Source organism: Microcaecilia unicolor, chromosome 6 (genome assembly GCF_901765095.1).
Source record: "Microcaecilia unicolor chromosome 6, aMicUni1.1, whole genome shotgun sequence".
Classification (NCBI taxonomy): domain Eukaryota; kingdom Metazoa; phylum Chordata; class Amphibia; order Gymnophiona; family Siphonopidae; genus Microcaecilia; species Microcaecilia unicolor.
In genome coordinates this window covers 337,633,048-337,654,119 of record NC_044036.1, presented here as the reverse complement: position 1 = coordinate 337,654,119, position 21,072 = coordinate 337,633,048, and the positions used below count along the sequence as shown (strand labels likewise).

At 48.5% G+C, this 21,072-nt stretch overlaps 1 protein-coding gene across 1 annotated transcript in view; it reads left to right on the top strand.

Annotated features, from left to right (window-relative positions):
- SDK2 (sidekick cell adhesion molecule 2) overlaps positions 1–21,072 on the top strand; it is a 655,374-nt gene that overhangs the window by 452,838 nt on the left and 181,464 nt on the right. The window contains exons 3-4 of the mRNA XM_030208539.1: positions 602–708; positions 19,601–19,748. Coding sequence (XP_030064399.1) covers positions 602–708; positions 19,601–19,748 — 255 coding nt within the window. The remainder of the gene's footprint in view (positions 1–601; positions 709–19,600; positions 19,749–21,072) is intronic.

The following is a 21,072-nucleotide window of genomic DNA, read 5'->3' as shown; positions in this document are numbered from 1 at the left end:
GGGGGTCTTACTGGCACCAGCGATCTTCATGTGATGTCTATGTAAATTAAATCTTGTCTTAAGCATCTGGCCTGTTTCCCCAATATAGCATCCTTCGTTACATTTTTTACACTGAATGATATATATCACATTGGTATATATGTTTTATACCAACTCACCCCACCCTTAGCACTCCCAGTCTGGTCACCGCAGTGACGGCCCTGGGACAGGGGCTGTGCAACAGGGCTCCTTCTGGAACAATAATCAGAAACCCTGAGCCCAGAACCTGCCCCAGTATCCCCCTCCCCTAGGGGGTTGTGAAGGCTGTCCCTGCAGCATCCCCCATCTTGATTGACCTGGGGAACCGAAGATTTAGTCTTAGATGAAGAGGGAACCTTCTCCATGACAGTTGCACGACACTTCCACCTGAGCCCCTGGGGTAGTTCTGATATCTTTACTAAGTGGAGGGCTACACCTACCACCTGCATGCAGTGGCAGGAAAATAAGGACTGGATCAGTTCATTTGGGTTGACCTGGCTGAGGCCTTGGTACGAATAATCTTTCTGAATGTGTGTCAGAGGGAACTCCTCTTTATTCGGCTCTCGTTTTCTCTTTCTTTCAGGTACATGATCACGTCTTTGGACCGCACGCATGCTGGTTTCTATCGCTGCATTGTCCGTAACAGGATGGGAGCCTTGCTACAGAGGCAAACGGAAGTCCAGGTGGCTTGTAAGTGGTGGGGGTTCCTCATGGTGTTTAGGGCTGGGGTTCCATTAGACCAGAAGTTCTCAATCCAGTCCTCAGCCAGTTGGGTTATCAGGATACCCACAATGAATATGCATGAGATAGATTTGCATACAGTGGAGGCAGTGCAGTGCATAGCTATCTCATGCGTATTCATTGTGGATATCTTGAAAATCAGATTGGCTTGGTGCATCCCGAGGACTGGGTTGAGAAGCCCTACATTAGACAGACAGTGAGACAGAACCACAGGACCAGAGAAAAAACAGGCTTTTAATAGCACTCAAGTCCCAAGAAGGCTCTGATGCCCCAACACTAAATTGGCTTATCAGGGAATGGGGCAACCATGCACTCCTAAAAATTCAGAATATAAGGAATAAGCATGGGAAAGGAGGTAGGAAGGGGGCTGAGTCCAGGGTTCCACTTCTTTAGAGCAGAGCTTCCCAAACTGTGGGTTGTGACCCCAAAACATGCATTTGGTGTCGCAGCTTAGGCAGACGCTCCGTAGGATATAAGAACATAAGCATTGCCATACTGGGACAGACTGAAGGTCCACCAAACCCAGTATTCCGTTTCTAACAGTGGCTAATCTAGGTCACGAGTGCCTGGCAAGATCCCAGAACAGCAAAACAGGTTTTATGCTGCTTATCCTGGAATACACAGTGGATTTTTCCAAGTCCGTCGTAATAATGGCTTATGGACTTTTCTTTTAGGAAATTATCCAAACCTTTTTTTTTAAACCCTGCTAAGCTAACTGCTTTTACCACATCATTGTCCTGCACCACCTAGGGGTTGTGCACTTCCTGTGACCACAGAAAGATTGGTGAGCATGGCTCTAGAGCCTACCAGTGATAAAGCTGAATGCCTTGTGTTACCTCAGCAGCCGGCTAATGAGTGTGATATAGAGAATAGTATCACTCCAGGGAACCACAAAACATCACCTGTGGTGAAATACACCTTCTTCGGCCATTTGCAGATTTTTGTGGCTTTGCTCCATCATTCCCATCTGCTTGGGCAGCAGGTGTTATATCTCCTTCTTCTGTCTCTTGCCAGCTTTCCCTGGCTTCCTTTGTTTTGTGTTTGTTTGGTTGTTTTGTGTTTGTTTGGTTGATTTTCTTTTGTCTGGGATTTTTTTGTTTGTTTTTGTTGTTACTTAGTTGCAAAAACTACCCTATCTGTTCCTCTGACCTGCACTGGGTGACAGCAGCAAAGCGCCCACTGACCCTTTGAAAGAGAACCATCAGGTGGATCACAAAAAAACCCAGAAATGTCCATATTTTAATTTGGGGGGGGGGACCCAGTAAATGTACTAACTTTCATTGAAATTATTTGTTCTTCAAAAGGTTGATGCTTTGCACCAGCAACCACTGTTTCAGCCTGATCCAAAACTGTGAATTCTTAATGAAAAAAGCAATGAAAAATGTGGATTATTTGTCACTGGTTAATTATGCAGGTTTTCATTTCATGTTAATGAAATAGCCCCAGCTCCGCCACAGATGGAAAGAGAGTGGGAGAGGACAGTCAGGACAAAATATACATTTATTCAGAAGACAGGTATGCCAGTATTAAGATGGGTTGAGCTGGGGCTGTGCTAATTTATTTATTTAGATTTTGCTCACTCCTTTTTCAGTAGTAGATCAAGGTGAGTTATATTGAGGTATACTGGATATTTCTCTGTCGCAGGAGGGCTCACAATCTAAGTTTGTACCTGAAGTGATGGAGGGTTAAGTGACTTGCTGAAGATCACAAGGAACAGCAGTGGGATTTGAACCAGCCACCTCTGGACTGCAAGACTGGTGCTCTAACCACTAGGCCACTCCTTTTCTGATTCTTAGTGGAAGAGATGAGGGCTCATCCGGGTTTTGGATTTTCCTCGACAGGAGTGGTGTTTTGAGGAGAGATCATCAAAGGCTCTTGAATTCAGTGTTTATTGAACAATCTATAGACTCGACACGGCCGTGTTTCGGCCAATGAGCCTGCCTCAGGAGTCTCTCAATGCTGTTAATGTGGCATATGGCTCAACTCAGGTTACGATTGTAGAATCCAGGAAAAAATGTCTAATAATTCGCAGGACTGGCAAGCAAAGCGTCTCCAGTCCGAAATGACGCTTTGCACGCCAGTGCTACGAATTACTAGACGTTTTTTTCCTGGATTCTACAATCCTAATTTGAGTTGAGCCATATGCCACATTAATAGCATTGAAAGATTCCTGAGCAGGCGCATAGCCAGACCTCGATGGGAGGGGAGCCAGAGACCAAAACGGAAGAGGGGGGCACATTTTGACCCGCCGCCACTTCTGCCCTCCCCACGGCCACTACCGCCTCCTTTCCAATGCCTTCCTGCCGACGCCCTCCTACCGCTTCTGCCCCCCCCCCCCGCTCCCCTCCCCACCGCTACTGCGAAGGTGCCTTGGCTGTCAGGGGTTCCAAACCCCCGCCAGCTAAAGCATTTGTCCCGCACTGGTCTCACATTGCCAGGTGCCCTGTTCTGTGTCGCTGTGCACACTCGTTTTAATAAAAGTGAACATGAGCATGCTCAGTTTCATTAAAATGAGCGTGCACAGTGACTGAAAACAGGACAGGGCGCCAGGCAATTTGAGACCAGTGCAGAAAAAAAATGCTTTAGCTGGTGGGGATTGGGGACCCCCGAGCCAATTTGGGGGGTGGGCCCAGGCCCCGTTGGCCCCCCGTAGCTACACCACTGCTCCTGAGACAGGCCCGTTGGCCGAAACACAGTTGTGGTAAGTCTGTAGATTGTTCAAGTAACACTGAATTCAAGAGCATGATTTAGTCTTCCTTTTTGAGTCTCCTTCGCTGTTTCCTGTGTGATTGCAAGCCTGTGAGGGTTTTTGTTGTTCTGTGTATATACATCGAGAGATCATCAGACTCGTGTGCACTCCTTCTAACTTCTTTTTCCCTTGTCTTGCCTCTCTCCTGTGTTCCTTCTTTCTGCTGAAAAGATCCCTCAGCTGTAAGGATAATATCAGATTTTGTTCCTTCCAGCTTTCGGCACTGCGTTATCTTTGCATGACATGAGGAGTGCCACCTCCCAGGGAGAATTCTCTAGTTGCTGTCTCTGCATACATCAGCAGATTCAGGCTTCCTCTGTACCTGTTGAGTGATTTTAAACATCAGCATTGGCTTTATGATACCGTCCTAAGGAGGGAAGAAAAGGAGATTCGATATTATCAGTCTGCTGCATGAAATAGTAACTGGTGTTATTATTGGCTCCTGTGATGGTGTCTGGGAAGTGTTACACACACAGATTCGCTGACATACGTCCAGAATCTACAATTCGGAAGGATGCATACACACATTACAATATGTCAGCATTCCAATCTGGTTGGATGGATGTCCATAGCTGCTGTACCATTCTGTCTCATTCATGAATTAGCCGTTGGCGTGGATTCCTGTGCTGTTTGAACAGCACTGGAGAACTGTCTGTAATTGTACTTCAGAGAAGACCGCCGGCATGCATTTGCAGGGGGGAAAAAAAAACCTGACATCATAAAATGGAATTTGGCATGAGTACTGTGTGCCTATGTTTAACATCAATTGTCAACTTGTAATTACACCTTTCAGATGGGTAAAGTTCCAGACTCTGCAGCCTCCCAGCATATAAGACACGTACAGACACGTCTTTCATGTCAAGTGGCTGCAGAATCGGGCTCTATTCATGGCCCTGGGTGTTCTCCGCAGCCGGGGAGCTGCTTGCTTCGCTGGCTGCATTTGGTACTGATTGCAACACATTGGGCAGACTGATTACACGGCAGAGCTTTGTACAGTCAGCGTGCCTCTCTGGAAAGCATCTTTTAAGCTGAGGTTCCTACAAGCTAGAAAAAGCGTATTTTAAAATTAGAAGCTCAGCGCTGAGGGTACAAGAAGGGACAGTCACACATCATGAAAACGAATTTCCAGCACTGGCAAAAACAAGGGCAGAACCACAGAGATCCTCTGTCCCATTCTTTTGCAGCAGGGGCTCTTTTAGTTAAGGGTGTTAAGCACTTAGCGCAAATTTAAGCCCCGGGATGCTGCCCGGAACTGAAAAGTCCACATTTGGTGCCAGCATATACAGCAGCCAAAGGCTGGCACCAAGGCCTGGCAGTTAGGTCTGGTAATGGTGCCTAATTCCCAGGCATGCCCCTCATCTGCCCATGCTCCTCCCACTTTGGAGTTAAGCATGATGGAAATTAGGCGCAGGGGTTAAAGAATAGGGCACAAGACATTTCTGCATGTAACTACTAATTGGCTTGTTAAGGTCAATTGATTGATCTTAGTGCCAATTAAGAGCCAACTGGCCTATTAAGTCATGTGCAGAAATGGAAACCACGTGCAGAATTCTGCACCTAACCTTGGGCGCCATATTTAGAATCGGGGGGGGGGCTAATGTGTGGATAGCGCATTAACCCTCCAGGCTACTGCAAAAACACATTAAGGGTTCTCTGATAATTTGCCTATTACCACACGTCATAAAAACACAAGAGAATAAGAATAGCCATACTGGGTCAGACCAATGGTCCATCTAGCCCAGTATCCTGCTTCCAACAGTGTCCAAGCCAGATTCCAGAATCCCAAAGAGTAGCAAGGTTACGGAATCCCAAAGAGTAGCAAGGTTACGGAATCCCAAAGAGTAGCAAGATTCCGGAATCCCAAAGAGTAGCGAGATTCCATGCTATCAATCGCATAATTTTCATAACAGCATAAGTGTTGCCATACTGGGACAGACCAGTGGTCCATCTAGCCCAGTGTCTTGCTTCCAACAGTGGCCAATCAAGGTCACAAGTACCTGGCAGAAACCCAAAACTGTGCATTACAGTATTTTTCTGAATTTTTCTCTGAGAGGGCGTGGCATGGACGGAGAGTGAGTGTGGTAGCTTTAGCTAGCATGTTATACTTAACACACACTAACAGGCTAATGCAGAGTTAACGCAGGAGCACTTAACAACTCCTAAATAAGAGGTGGTAAGTGGTCCCACACAAGGAGGTTTACTTGACAGGAGATGGCATCAAGTGACAAGTCTGAAGCCTTAGCCGCCATCTTGACACACTCAAAGCAAAGCAAAGTATTGGTCCACGCCAAGCCACCCATAGGCAGTCCTTATTTCTAATAAGCATTTGCTATTGGTTTGGGTGACTCAATATGGCGGTGTGCTCTGCCTACTGACCAGGCCAGATAATGGACCAAGTGCGATCCCGCCGTCTCCTGTTAATGAAACCTCCTTGGTCCCACATGAACATCCTGCAGGTACCGCACTGCTGTAAATCTGCAAGAAAAATAGAGGGAAAGCCCCCGAAAGGTCTCAGCACGTAGTAGAATCTGGGCTTAGCGTGCAATAACATCCTGCCTGGCGATACTTAAGGATAAAACCAAGAGGCAGACCCTGTAAGAAATGTAGTCTTCATTAGCAAATTCACAGCTCCCAGGAATTCAACATTCGGTGTGTTAAGCCCAGATTGTAGCAAACTTTAGTAAAAGGTCTTCTAAATCCCTTCTCGTCCCCTGTATTTTGCATTTTGTTCTTACATTTCAATACAAGTAGCATCCTTTCCTCTCTTCACAGTGTGTTTAACCATACAGTAATTCTCTCACTCTGCAGCACTGTTTGCACTGAAGGCCTGCACTCATAGGAGTGGAGGAGTGGCCTAGTGGTTAGTGCAGTGGAACATGGAATGTTGCTACTATTTGAGATTCTGTTGCTACTATTGAGATTCTACATGGAATGTTGCTACTATTTGAGATTCTGTTGCTACTATTGAGATTCTACATGGAATGTTGCTAGTGGAGGAGTGGCCTAGTGGTTAGTGCAGTGGAACATGGAATGTTGCTACTATTTGAGATTCTGTTGCTACTATTGAGATTCTACATAGAATGCTGCTAGTGGAGGAGTGGCCTAGTGGTTAGAGCACAGGTTTTGCAATCCAGAGGTGGCCGGTTCAAATCCCACTGCTGCTCCTTCTTGTGATCTTGGGCAAGTCACTTAATCCTCCATTGCCTCAGGTACAAACTTAGATTATGAGCCCTCCAGGGACAGGGAAACATCCAGAGTACCTGAATGTAACTCACCTTGAGCTACTACAGAAAAGGCAGGAGCAAAATCAAAATCAATTAAATAAATAGGAGCCAGTGCTGGAGCATCCCCAATATTTAGCAAACACCTTGGCTGTATCCAAGGATGGGGTTATTTCCATTGGGTTTTGCCAGTGGCGTTCCTTGGTCGGCTGCCACCCGGGGCGGATCACCGCTGTGCACCCCCCTCCCGGGGTGCTCTGTTTTCCATCCCCCCGGGTGCAGCATCTACCCCCCCCCCAGTGCATCACCATCCCCCCTGGCGCATCTCCTCCAATTTCCCCCCTCCCAGGTGCACACTGCAGGAGGGGTGCAGTGAGCAGCTGTTGGCTCTGCTGGTTCCCTGCTCCCTCTGCCCCAGAACAGGAAGTAACAGCACGCATAAAAATGAAAGTACCGCCAGGCAGTGGCGTAGCGAGGGGGGCTGCCACCCGGGGCGGGGCGGTTCGCCGTTGCACCCCCCCCCCCCCGGGTGCAGCACGATGACATACCCACCATCCTCGGCACATCGACACCCCCCCGACCCAGTGCCCACCCTCTTCCGTCCAACCAGCTCCCTACCTTTAAAAAAATATTGGAATCCGAAGCGAGGCGCAGTGCCTCGCGCCTGCACGTAAAAGAAATGTGCACCGTCTCATCGGGCCTTCCCTCGCTCTGTTTGTCCCGCCCTCCGCTGACGCAACTTCCTATTTCCGCAAGGGCGGGACAGACAGAGCGAGAGAAGGCCTGATGAGACAGTGCACATTTCTTTTACGTGCAGGCGCGAGGCGCTGCGCCTCGCTTCGGATTCGATATTTTTTTAAAGGTAGGGAGCTGGTTGGACAGAGGAGGGTGGGCACTGAGGGGGGGGGTGTTGATGCGCCGAGGGGGGAGGAGCTGGCAGGGAGCACACCCCCCCCCCCCCCCCGAGCTGACACCCTGACACCCGGGGCGGACCACCCCTCCTGCCCCCCCCTTGCTACGCCACTGCCGCCAGGGCCACGCGGTAGCTATGCGGTTGTTCTGAATCGGTGCCCGTCGGGCGCACGTAGGCACCTACACGACTTAGTAAAAGGGCCCCAATGATAGGACTGACTTTTATGTGGTCCTATTTATATGGTTTCCTTGGCCAGTTATGAGCTGACTCCACCCCTGGAAGCTGGTTTTAGTTTAGGTTCTAAACGGGCATTTTCAGCAGGTACTATCCAGTTAAAGGCCGCTGAGAATTCCCAGTTAGCCTCGTACAGGTGATTTAAACATCGGGCCCTTAATGTTCATGCATATTACCATAGTAGATGATGGAGAAAAAACCTGTGACCCTTCCAGCCTGCTCCGTTCTGCTGCTCTGCTTACAGGCAGCCAGTGCTTTTCCTGTTCATTCTGAGTCATCTCTGGCCTGTGCTGAGGTTACCACATAAAAGAAAGGTGAATACTTGACCTTTGGCTTTTAGATGTTCTGTATATACTGGGCTGTTTTATCTCTCACTATGAGGCATTGCTGAAATGTTCTGCTCTTTGTCAAACTGTTAGTGAATGTTATTCCATGTAGGATATTTATTATTTTATTTTTACCGTTTATTGAACTCTATATTCATTTTAAGAGTCATACACCCCTGTGGGTGATCTCTGACTGGAATGGCAATATAAAACTGTTTATAAATACGTAAATTCCCCTTGTGGTATATTGACCTCCCCAGACAGGATCTTACACTGGGGTCCATGAAATTCCAAGAGACTTCCAGTTGTTGTCAAGTTGGCCTATGATGGCTAAAACTGGTCCCGTCCCATTGGAGGTCCAGTAATGGAGGGCAATGAACATGATAAAGCAATCATACCAGTAAACCTGGAGGAGGAGAGCCAGTGTCACGGATTCAAAAAAGGTGAGCCTTTGTGCTGTTCCGAGAGTAGAGGTATAGGCAAGTAGGCGTGAACTCAGTTCCCAGAGAAGCGGTCGAAAAGCCTTTGATGGCCGTCATTCCACAGCGGTTGAGCCCCTAGGTGCTGGCGGCCGACAGGACTTTTCGTAGCTGGAATAAGAATCAGGAACAGACTTGTCAGTAGCAGGAACAGAACAGACATGGCTCGGCAGGAACAGGAGTCTGGAGCAGACTTGGCTGTAGTCAGGAGCAGACTTGGCTGTAGTAGGAACAGGAGTCAGGAAAGACTTAGCTGTAGCAAGAACAGGAGTCAGGAACAGACTTGGCTGTAGCAGGAACAGGAGCCAGGAACAGACTTGGCTGTAGCAGGAATAGGAGTCAGGAACAGACTTGGCTGTAGCAAGAACAGGAGTCAGGAACGGCTTGGCAGGTGGCTAGCAGATGACAACATCAGGTTCAAGTTTACAGGTTCAGGCAGGCAGCTAGCAAAGACAATGTCAGGTTCAGGCTTACGGGTTCAGGCAGGTGGTTAACGAGACAAGGTCAGGTTCAGGCTTACAGGTCCAGGCAGACAGCAAATAATAATCAGGATCAGAAATGCACCAGCACTGAAGACAAAAGTAGCTGAGGCCTCAAGTCAACATCTGTCTGACATCAGCAAGGCGCCCTTGCTGAGCAGAGGAGGAGCCAGCATAGCTAGTGCCGCAGTGACCGTCTGTGCCGCCGCACAGAGCTCCGAGACCATGACTGTTAGTGAATGTTATTCCATGTAGGATATTTATTATTTTATTTTTACCGTTTATTGAACTCTATATTCATTTTAAGAGTCATACACCCCTGTGGGTGATCTCTGACTGGAATGGCAATATAAAACTGTTTATAAATACGTAAATTCCCCTTGTGGTATATTGACCTCCCCAGACAGGATCTTACACTGGGGTCCATGAAATTCCAAGAGACTTCCAGTTGTTGTCAAGTTGGCCTATGATGGCTAAAACTGGTCCCGTCCCATTGGAGGTCCAGTAATGGAGGGCAATGAACATGATAAAGCAATCATACCAGTAAACCTGGAGGAGGAGAGCCAGTGTCACGGATTCAAAAAAGGTGAGCCTTTGTGCTGTTCCGAGAGTAGAGGTATAGGCAAGTAGGCGTGAACTCAGTTCCCAGAGAAGCGGTCGAAAAGCCTTTGATGGCCGTCGTTCCACAGCGGTTGAGCCCCTAGGTGCTGGCGGCCGACAGGACTTTTCGTAGCTGGAATAAGAATCAGGAACAGACTTGTCAGTAGCAGGAACAGAACAGACATGGCTCGGCAGGAACAGGAGTCTGGAGCAGACTTGGCTGTAGTCAGGAGCAGACTTGGCTGTAGTAGGAACAGGAGTCAGGAAAGACTTAGCTGTAGCAAGAACAGGAGTCAGGAACAGACTTGGCTGTAGCAGGAACAGGAGCCAGGAACAGACTTGGCTGTAGCAGGAACAGGAGTCAGGAACAGACTTGGCTGTAGCAAGAACAGGAGTCAGGAACGGCTTAGCAGGTGGCTAGCAGATGACAACATCAGGTTCAAGTTTACAGGTTCAGGCAGGCAGCTAGCAAAGACAATGTCAGGTTCAGGCTTACGGGTTCAGGCAGGTGGTTAACGAGACAAGGTCAGGTTCAGGCTTACAGGTCCAGGCAGACAGCAAATAATAATCAGGATCAGAAATGCACCAGCACTGAAGACAAAAGTAGCTGAGGCCTCAAGTCAACATCTGTCTGACATCAGCAGGGCGCCCTTGCTGAGCAGAGGAGGAGCCAGCATAGCTAGTGCCGCAGTGACCGTCTGTGCCGCCGCACAGAGCTCCGAGACCATGACTGCCATGGAGAAGGAAGAGGAGGAGATGGGCGCTGCGATGGCCGCCCGCATCGCCACGCAGAACCCGGAGTCAGGCGCTGCAGCAGCTCCCTGCACCACTGAACTGGACCCCGGCCCTGGAGTCATGACAACCAGTGGGATGACTGGGCATTGTATGGAGGGACTGATTATAAGAAACCACAGAAGTTCAGTAATAAGTATTATTTATTTTTTTCTGCATTTGTATCCCACATTTTCCCACCTGTGGGTAGGTTCAATGTGGCTTACAAGAGTCTGTAGTAAATTGTTGCAGTTTTTGTAAAACAAAGAACTTCTTTATTGATAGACCTGATGTGACCATGTTTTGCCCTCAGGCTGCATCAGGGGTACAACTATACAGCAAATCCCAGTGTCAAAAACAATGTTATTTCAGTAACAGAATAAAACAGCAATTAAGGATTCAAAACGCTCTCATAGTGTTTCTCATACAGCATTACAACATAAGTCAGTCTGTTAAGTTTGAAATAACCTTGTTTCCGACACCGGGATTTGCCGTATATTTATACCCCTGATGCAGCCTGAGGGCAAAACATGGCCACATCAGGTCTACCAATAAAGAATCATTTCTGTGATTTATGGTGTTAATACTCGGTTCATCATGGGACTCTGATTATTACAGAAGATTGTCTAGTTTCTTTCTGCCAGGAGATGAACATAGACAGTACGAAGCCCTACTGGCAGCACGACAGTGTCAACAGAGCTCAGAATTACAGTATAAGCAGACCAAGGACAGGCTTCTGTCGAGGACACAGTACTGAGACACTTTTACTGGCCTTCACACTCCAGCCACTCTTCCTTGGATCAACCCATCATCATTCAGTTGTAGTTGTTTCCCTTGATCTTTCCTCAGCGTTTCACCTAGTAGACCTTACATTGCTCATTCATTGCCTCCACTCGGTTGCTATCTCTGATGTCATCTTCTCCTGGTCTAGCAGTTACCCCTCCAATTGGTCTTTCCAACTATCTTATTATGACGTTCTCTCCTGTATTTCCTGTTTCTTCTGGTGTACCAGTGTTCTATCCTTGTCCCCACCCTCTGTAACTTTTTTTTTTCTTCACTACTAACAGTTATTCGGGAACAGGGCTGCTCCCCTTACTGTTATGGAGATGATATTCAAATTATCTGCTGCATCTCAGACCCCACTGCTTCTCTGTCCGTACTCAACACCTGCCTCAATCATATTTCCAACTGACTTAAAAGTAACCTTCTCTTTCTCAATGTAAGCAAATGCTAATCCATCGTCTTCTCCAGCCAGTACATCCCTTCCCATTCCCCCCCCCCCCCCCCCCCCAATCACTTAATTGACAGTCGTCCTCTTAGATTCACTGACTCGGTAAAAATTCTAGGTATCATCTTTGACAGTCAACTCACTTTGAAGCCCAGGATCGATGAGGTGGCTCATTCATCTTTTTTTGTGTGTGTGTGTTGCATCGTCTTCATTCAGTCCACTCCTTTCTCTGTTCTCCTTTGGTCCATTCCCTTTTGCTAACTATACAAAACCGAACTCTTATGACATGGCTGATTAACCTCTTTGATGTGCATGATCAAGCAATACCTCTTTAAACCTTATGTTGAATAGGATCTCTCTATAGTCGATGACCTAACGTATGTTACAATCCAATTTATTACTCAGGAACCCTCATGTAATACCATAATTTATTCTTCTTTACCATGTATGTATGCACATGGTATATATATATACCATGATCTGTTCCATATATGTTATGTTCCATGTATGTCACCATGTATGTATGCACCTTAATGCAATACCATTTGTAATTCTGTTACCGGAAATGGCAACCACCACTACGGCAAATATAAGCCACATTGAGCCTGCAAATTGGTGGGAAAATGTGGGATACAAATGCTACAAATAATAATAATAATTGTCATCACCCATCTTGACTACTGTAATTCATTTTACGCTGGTCTCCCTCTTCACTCCCTGTCTCCCTCAAACGCCTTCAATTTGTTCAGTCTACTGCTGTTAAACTCTTTCACAGTGCAAACCATTTTGATTACCAGGGCCGTGCCTAGGGTCTCTGGCGCCCCCCTGCAGACCATCAGTTGGCGCCCCTCCCTGCGCTTTAAATTTACCTCTCTCCACCTCCGGCTCCGACGTCTGCGCAGCGTCAGTGAAAGCGCTGCGTGTCTGACGTCTCTCCACCAGCCTTCCCTTCGCTCATTCATTCCCTCTGTGTCCCGCCTTCTGACATCATTTCATTGAGGGCGGGACACAGAGGGAACGAACGAGCGAAGGGAAGGCTGGTGGAGAGACATCAGACAGGCAGCACTTTCACTGACGCTGCGCAGACGTCGGAGGCGGAGCGAGGTAAATTTAAAGCACCGGGGAATCGGGGATGGAGCGGAGGAGTAAGGTTTTTTTTTCTTAAATACAACTTGACAGCGCGGCGCCCTTGAAGGCAGGCGCCCCCCTGCGGCGCTTACCGTGCTTACTGTGTTGGCACGGCCCTGTTGATTACGTTAACCCTCTTCAGCTTTCTGAACACTGGCTCCCCATTCCTTCTTGAATCAAATTCTGGTTTTCAAGGGTCGCTATCCATATGCACCAGCCTATATCAACAACCCCTTAATTCCGCATATTCCTAGTTAATCATTCTACTCCTCTTATAACAATTTGCTTGTTCTCCCTTCCCCTCCTTTCCTTATCTTCGAATTTCCCACAAAACTGCCTCAAACTATTTAGGCCCCAAAATTTGGAACTTTCTCCCTCTGTCTGTATCTCAGCACTGAACACTCCCTTTGCAAGTTCAAATCCCTCCTCGAAACCTATCTTTTTTGTGAAGCCTTCAGCCTCCCCCCTCTGCTTGCCTTTCGTTTCCTTTCCTTGCTTTTAGTCTCCCTTTTCTCTTCCCCCTTCCCTCCTCACTAGTTCTCTTCTATTCCCCTACTCCGATTTTGTTTTAGTTGTTTCAATCATTGTAAACCACATAGACACCATCGATGGATATTTTGTGGTATATCAAGCGCTGTAAAGAAATAAAAATACTGTGCAAGGCAGAGTATATTTTGCCTTGTATCTATGGAAAAGAACACAGTTTTGACAGCCGAGCTGCCCTTGTTAGTAAGTGACGATACACATGTCTATTTCAGTCTTGGATAAAGTAATATGTTTGGAACGCTCGCATGTTTCACCTCTGTCTTCTGATATTATCATCTTTTGCTCATACTGACCTGACCTGAAGAAGAAGGTTCTAGTCAAACATGTATTAAGGTATCGTCTATCTTAATTTCCCTTTTTCTGAGTTGTTTTATTTCTTTCAGTTATCTATCTCGGTCTGTTTCTTATTTTTGGCATGCTCAGAAATGTGGCCTGCAGTGCTATTCACATTCATTATCCTGCAGGTAATGAAAAGGAGGGATTTAGGTTTAAGGATTGGCCCCAGACTGTGGCCAAGAAAGAAGCGGGAAAAGGAATAAGATAGACAGGGCCGAAATGGAAAGAAGCAAGGAGGGAAAGAAACTAGAGACAGGATCTAAGGCCCTCATGATCCAAAGCCCCGTGCTGTTCCAAATAGCGCTCTAAAAATAGCGCTGGAACAGCGCAGGGCTTTACTACATTGATGATCAGAGATAATGCATGCAAATTTAAACAGCGCAATTATCTCTGATCAAGGGGTAGAAGTGCGGGAGAATTGTAGCTGAGCATGCGCTTAGCACAGTTCTCCCACACTTGTTTGACAGGTCTGGGCTGTCAAAAGTCCAAACCTGTCAAACACAGGGGCTGGAGGTCCATGGGACCACCAGGCCCTGACTACCCCTGCCCTGAGCAAGGCAAAACGGGGGCTGGAGGTCCGCCGGACCTTTGGTCCCCCCGACGATCTCACCCCTCCAGGTTCAGGGAGGGCTGGAGAACCGGTGGGTCTCCACCCCCCCCCCCCAAACCCCCAGAACATGTCAAGTGGCCACCGCCGCCGGCCAAACCCTCTCCCACCCTCCCACCCAGCGAGCGACGGGGGGGGGGGGCTGGAGGTCCACCCCAACTCCCCCCCCCCCCACGTTCTCATACCAATCCCTGGTGGTCCAGCGTGAGTAAGAGTAGTGACAACCCCCCTACCGGCCCTCCTACCCTCTCCCACCCTCCGACCCAGCGAGCGCCGCTCCCTTACATGGTCTGTAGCCCCGCCCAGTGCATCCCAGGATGCAATGGGTGGGGCTGGGCACCGCCATTTTGCGGTGTCATCCACTGGAAGAGGAGGGAGGCAGGCTGCGTCCCTCCTCCAACTAAAGGTAGGGGGGGCCGGGAGGGGGGTTGTCACTACTTCGACTCACGCTGGACCACCAGGGATTGGTATGACAACGCTGGGGGGGGGAGTTGGGGTGGCTTCGCTTGCTGGGTGGGAGGGTGGGAGAGGATAGGGGGGCCAAGAGGGGGGTTGTCACTACTCCTACTCATGCTGAACCACCAGGGATTGGTACGACAACACGGGGGGGGGGGAGTTGGGGTGGACCTCCAGCCCCCCCCCCCATCACTCACTGGGTGGGAGGGTGGGAGAGGGTTTGGCCGCCGGTGGCGGCAACTTGACATTTTCTGGGGGTTTGGGGGGGGCTGTAGACCCACCGGATCTCCAGCCCTCCCTGAACATGGGGGGGGGTGGGATCGCCGGGGGGACTGGAGGTCCACCGGACCTCCAGCCCCCTGTTTGTGTTTGCTTTTGGGGGGGAACGGGGGCCTGCCAGCATGCAACTGCATGCTGGACAGGGCTCACCATTCCTCCCCAATGATCGACGCAAACCCTAACGCCAGCTCGGAGCTGGTGTAGAGTTTGCCGCGGCCAGCGACCCAATCTTTGGCGCGCTGGATGCTGATCGTTGGGGATGAATGCGTTAAGCGCTGATTGGCATGCATTTGCATACTATTTGCGCTACGAGCCCTCAAGTGCGTTGTTTCACGCGCTCGAGGGCTCTGATCGTGGGTCGGCAGCAAACTCCGGCGCTAGTATGGCGTTAACAGCCTCTAGCGCCGGAGTTTGCTTTTGATCATGAGGGCCTAAGAGGGAAAGAGAAAAAAAGTCGAATGAAAGAGATAATGAGGGAAGAGGGGCGGCTGGCGGAGAGATAGAGGGACTGGGGAGGTGCTCTCACACGAGGTATATGTGAACACGTTTTCACATTTAGCCAACATGGGGGTTTTTGATTTTCAATGCCTTGAATTATTTATGTGAGGATGGGGTGTTTGAGGGACTGTTAAGCTGCTGTAAAATTTGCGAGTAGTTGGTGAGACGGTGTGGCTGCCTCTTACAGGTGGCTCCTGGTGACTTACGTCCTGATGATCAAATCCCCCGCCCTGTTCCAAATAGCGCTCTAAAATTAGCACCGGAACAACGCGGGTAAACAACACCCCTATGATCAAAGCTAATAGCATGCCAACGTAAGGTCACTATTAGCTTCAATCATAGAGGTACTTCTGAGGGAGGTTTGTGCCTGGACGCACAATCCTCCCGCAGAAGTTGTTTGACAGTTCCGGGCTGTGAAAAAAAAAAAGACCGGACCTGTCAAACGGCAGAAAAGGTTTAAGAGATCCGGGATTATCTTCCGGGTCTGTCAATCCTAAGCCCCCCCCCCCCCTCCACACCAGGGGCGTAGCTAGATGGGGGCACTGGCCCCCACAGATTAAGCCCTGGCCCCCTCTACTTTTGACCCCCCCCCAGCCACCGACCCCACCACCACCACTTTGGACCCCCCTCCCGCAACCGCCGCCCCTCCCCTGTCGCTGCTGCCGCCAGGTACCTTTGTTGGCGGGGGTCCCCAACCCCCGCCAGCCGAAGTCTTCTTCAGCGCTGGTCGACTCCAGCGCCTTCGCTGATGATCTTTTTCTAACTCCTGACGTCCTGCGTGCACGTCCTGTATGAAGCCCCGTGCAGGACGTGCATGCAGAACGTCAGGAGTCAGAAACAGATCATCAGAGAAGGCGCCGGAGTCGACCGGCGCTGAAGAAGACTTCGGCTGGCGGGGGTTGGGGACCCCCACCAGCAAAGGTCCCTGAGGTGCACTCTAGCCAATCTGGTTTTCGGGATATCCACAGTGACTATGCATGCAGATCTCTCTCATGTATATTCATTGTGGAAATTCTAAAAACCAGGCTGGCTAGGGTGTACTGCAGGACTGGCTTGAGAAACACAGGACTAGATCGTAAGTGAGAAGAGACCCTGTCTGCCGTTTATCTGTACAGTGTTGCAGGTTCAGGAGGGCATTGGGACAGAGATGGAAAGCTAGCGAGAGACCAGCCTGTGTTAAGGAAAGGGGAAGGAGCAAGGAGCAGGTTCTCCTCTGGCTTCACCTTCCCACTGTGATGAGCCCGGGGAGCAGTGCTCTCCCAATATTCAGGGATTGTGGTGAACTTGGCGTTCTCTGTAAGAAGACGGCACCTGATCAGACGACGGAAGGCAAATTAAAAACGCTTAATGAATAAAGCAGTGTGCTTGCCGGGTTAGTCCACTAAGACTCTAATGAGAAATTAATAAGGCAGCTGCACTAACAAGTAATGATAATGGCAAAGTCGTTAGAAGAAAAGATTCCTTCCCTGTTTTTAATTACAACAATTAAGACGCGTCAATAAACAGTTTTTGTTTGCAGTGTTGTTTTTATTTTCTTTCTTGAATTGCCAGGTGCTTTGTGACTTGCTCCTTCTTCAGAGCCAGGGTTAGCTTATCCTGGGGTCACCGGACCCTACTGCTTGCTCATACTTTCATAGTATGACTCTAGGGCTAGATTTGTGCCTACGTAGGACAGACAACTAGACCTCTGAAAAAGAGATTGATAGAACACCGCTCATGTTTAAAACCCCATAAAATGGAAGCCCCAATGGTAAAACACTGTGATCGATTTGTACATTACATAAGTACATAAGTACATAAGTAGTGCCATACTGGGAAAGACCAAAGGTCCATCTAGCCCAGCATCCTGTCACCGACAGTGGCCAATCCAGGTCAAGGGCACCTGGCACGCTCCCCAAACGTAAAAACATTCCAGACAAGTTATACCTAAAAATGCGGAATTTTTCCAAGTCCATTTAATAGCGGTCTATGGACTTGTCCTTTAGGAATCTATCTAACCCCTTTTTAAACTCCGTCAAGCTAACCGTTTTATGTATTTGTTTGTTACTAGATTGATGTAAGCCTTTTACACTGATGTAAGCCACATTGAGCCTGCCCATGGGTGGGAAAATGTGGGATATAAATGCTCTAAATAAAATGATCAGATACATTTAGGTTGAAGTAGTTGGTGAGTAATGACAGAGGGGAAGAAAAGAGAAAGGTGCAAAACAGTGGCGTAGCTACAGGTGGGCCTAGGTGGGCCGGGGCCCACCCACTTAGGGCTCAGGCCCACCCAACAGTAGCACATGTTTAGCAGTAGCTAGTGGGGATCCCAAGCTCCGCCAGCTGAAAACTTCCCCCCGATGGTAACAAAAACGCTGCTCTCCACGATACTGGCACCTGCGCATGCTCAGTTTTCAGCACGTGCCTGCTGCAGACTGCCAAAGTGGAGAGAAGCATTTTCCCACCAGCTGAGATATTTTTTTTGGTGGGAGGGGGGGAACGCTTGGTGCCCACCCACTTCTTGCCTAGGCCCACCCAAAATCTGCTGTCTGGCTACGCCCCTGGTGCAAAAGAGTACCATACGTCCATGTAACAGTAACAGTTCAGGAGTCACTAATGCAATGCGGGACTTTAGAGTAAGCTTTTCTAAATAAGGTGGTCTTCAGTGATATTCTGAAAGTCAGTTGATCGTAAGTAGCTTTTACTGATTTTGGTAAACCAAAATGACTTCAGATGTATTGTGCTGGACAAATTAGAGCAATCACAGAGACGGGGGGGGGGGGGGGCGCGAATAATTGGAGCAAAAGTGGATATTTTTCTTTAATACCGTCGAGCCTGGTGGTTTAAATGTCCGAGTGGAATGGTCTGCCTTTTCTTGAGGCGGGGCCATCTGATGTCATGATTCACGCTATTTTGCGTAGACAAGTTACGTATAACGAATGGTGAACCGAATGCTAATTCAGAGAAGTGGGATTTCAGGAGGGCCTTGAATTTGGGGAAAGACAGCTCAGACCTAAGATAAGGAGGTGAATTATTCCAGAGACAAGGAGACAGAAAGAAAACTTTAGAGGTGCGGGTGGACTCGTAGTGGGCGAGCCTACGGGAGGGAAGCAGGAAGGAATGTAGGGGATAATTGAAGAAAAATATAGAACGTACACCCAAAGTGGCCATGCCATGCCTGGTCAATGGCAGTTTAATTGGATGCACCTAAGTTGACCATGCAGTGTGCATAACTTCTAGCATTCTATACCTTGTGTGCATACCTATGCCCTTCCCATGTATGCACCCCCTTGCACACATAAGAGCCATTTTTCTGTGCATTTACATACACAAAACTGCATATAGCCAGTTACAGACTTGCCTTTGATGATTATAACTGAGGCAGTGGAGGGTTAGGTGACTTGCCCAAAATCAGAAGGAGCAGCAGCGGGATTTGAACTGGGCTTCTCAGGTTGTCAGTCAGGTGATCAAATCACTAGTCTACTCCTCCCCTCAGATCTGAGGTCACCCACTATGGGTCCCCCTTCATTTTGGTTTTGTGGTACTGGGGTTTGGTACCAAGCACTCATGATCTCGTTTATCCTTGGACAAAGCAGGTATAAAGAGACACAAATACTTCAACTAGCCACTAGGGGGAGCTAGCAAAGGGGTGCTGGTCCCTACTGTGTTCAGAGACGTTTCACAACAGGACAATCAACTGTTGTCCTCAAGGACCACAAAACAGTCTGGTTCTCACAACACATTCAGCAAATCTATCTCAATGTGTTGGCCTAAGATGCAAAATAATTTACATGCCGTGACCCTCTTGAAAACCTATTATGTACCAAGTGGTGTGGCCAGAAGGACCAGCTGAACCTCCGCAATCTAGTTATCAGTCTATGTTTGTTTAACCTTTTGCAATAAAAAAGAAAAGAGTTAAAACTGGCCAAAGGGCCAATTTGGGGCTTGTTGCGCGAAGCCACTGTAGTATCGCGAGGCCTCTGATCTATTTTCTGCCTTAATCTTTCAGATATGGGAAGCTTTGACGAGAGGGAAAAACAGCAAAGCGTTTCTCAAGGAGAGGCTGCCGTCATTCCGGCTCCCAGCATCGACAGCTTCCCACAGCCGCAGGTCACCTGGTTCCGGGACGGACGGAAGATCCCACCCAGTAACCGCATGTATGTAAACCCTGCTGGGGGGGGGGGGGGGGTTATCAGGGTAAAGTCCAAGGGGCTCAAGACCTGGACCAAATTTAGTGTTACTGCACAAAATCTACAAGCCATGAAAGAAAATCACGCATTTTTTAATTCATTGTTCCAGTATCATTTCATTTATACCTTTTAATTCGAGGTGATATTCTAAAGCGATTTAAACCAGCCAGAAATGGCTCCTGGCTGGTTAAATCACTTGTTCATTACTATCCGCTGATATTCAGCGACAATTGACTGCTTCGTGCTGCAGAATATCACCACAGACCGCTAAGCTCAAAGCTGACTATTGTGTGGGGCAGTCCGGGGACAGAGTCATCACTTATTTGGTTACATGTCAATATTCAGCCCTTAACCGCCTAAATTGGACTGCATAAAAGTTCGTTCTATTGTTTTGTGGTGTCACTTAGCTGATTAAGTGCTGAATATTGCACTTAAGCACATGCCGCCTGACAGTGGCAGCCCTACCACTAGGCCACATGGGGCAGGAGTCTCGAGTGGCACACTTCCTAGAGCGGCATCCCCCCCCCCCCCTTCCCTGAGTTTACTGTCTTTTCCCATTTTCCAATAGGCGGCCTCTCTGATGTAACTTCCTGTTTCCTCTGAGGCAAGCCGCAGTACAGAAGAGTCCTGTGCCGGTGGCAGGGTAGTATCTGGGAATCGCTGCCGCTGCCTTTTAAAAAATGGGAAAAGAAGGTAAACTCGGGGAAGGGGGTGGATTAAGGAAGGGGGGGATGCCAGACCGTGGCCCAGGTGGAAGGGCGGCATCTTGCCTTGGGCCGCACCTGCCGCCCGATATTTAAAACCATTTAAGTGGCCGGGAACGGCTATCTCCCGCTGAGTATTGCTGGTTAGCACTTAGCGGATAACTGGTTATATCGCGTGATATGACCGGCTATCTGCTGGTATCCAGTGCATCACTAGTTAATTTTGGTAGCCAAATTAGGCCCCCAAAATAGCTGGAATACCTTTAGCTTTTTTAAACTTAACCAGCCAGTGCTGAATATCGGCTTGGCCGGTTAAATTTAAACCGTCCAGAAAACACCCGGATATTCAATGCCGGTCGCCGGAAAATCTGGGCTCAGCGCTGACCGTGGGAGGCTTCTCTGCTACCTCCCGCAGCCCGAATATTGAGCCAATAAGAAATAGCCAGCCGCATAATCCCGGATATTCAATGCTGGAGCTCAGACATGGCCTGAAATTGAATATCTCAAGCAGCTAAAAAAACATTCACTGCTTTTGCCTGAATATCGACCCCTTGGTGTATGTGTTTATTTTGGATGTCCTCTGCTCC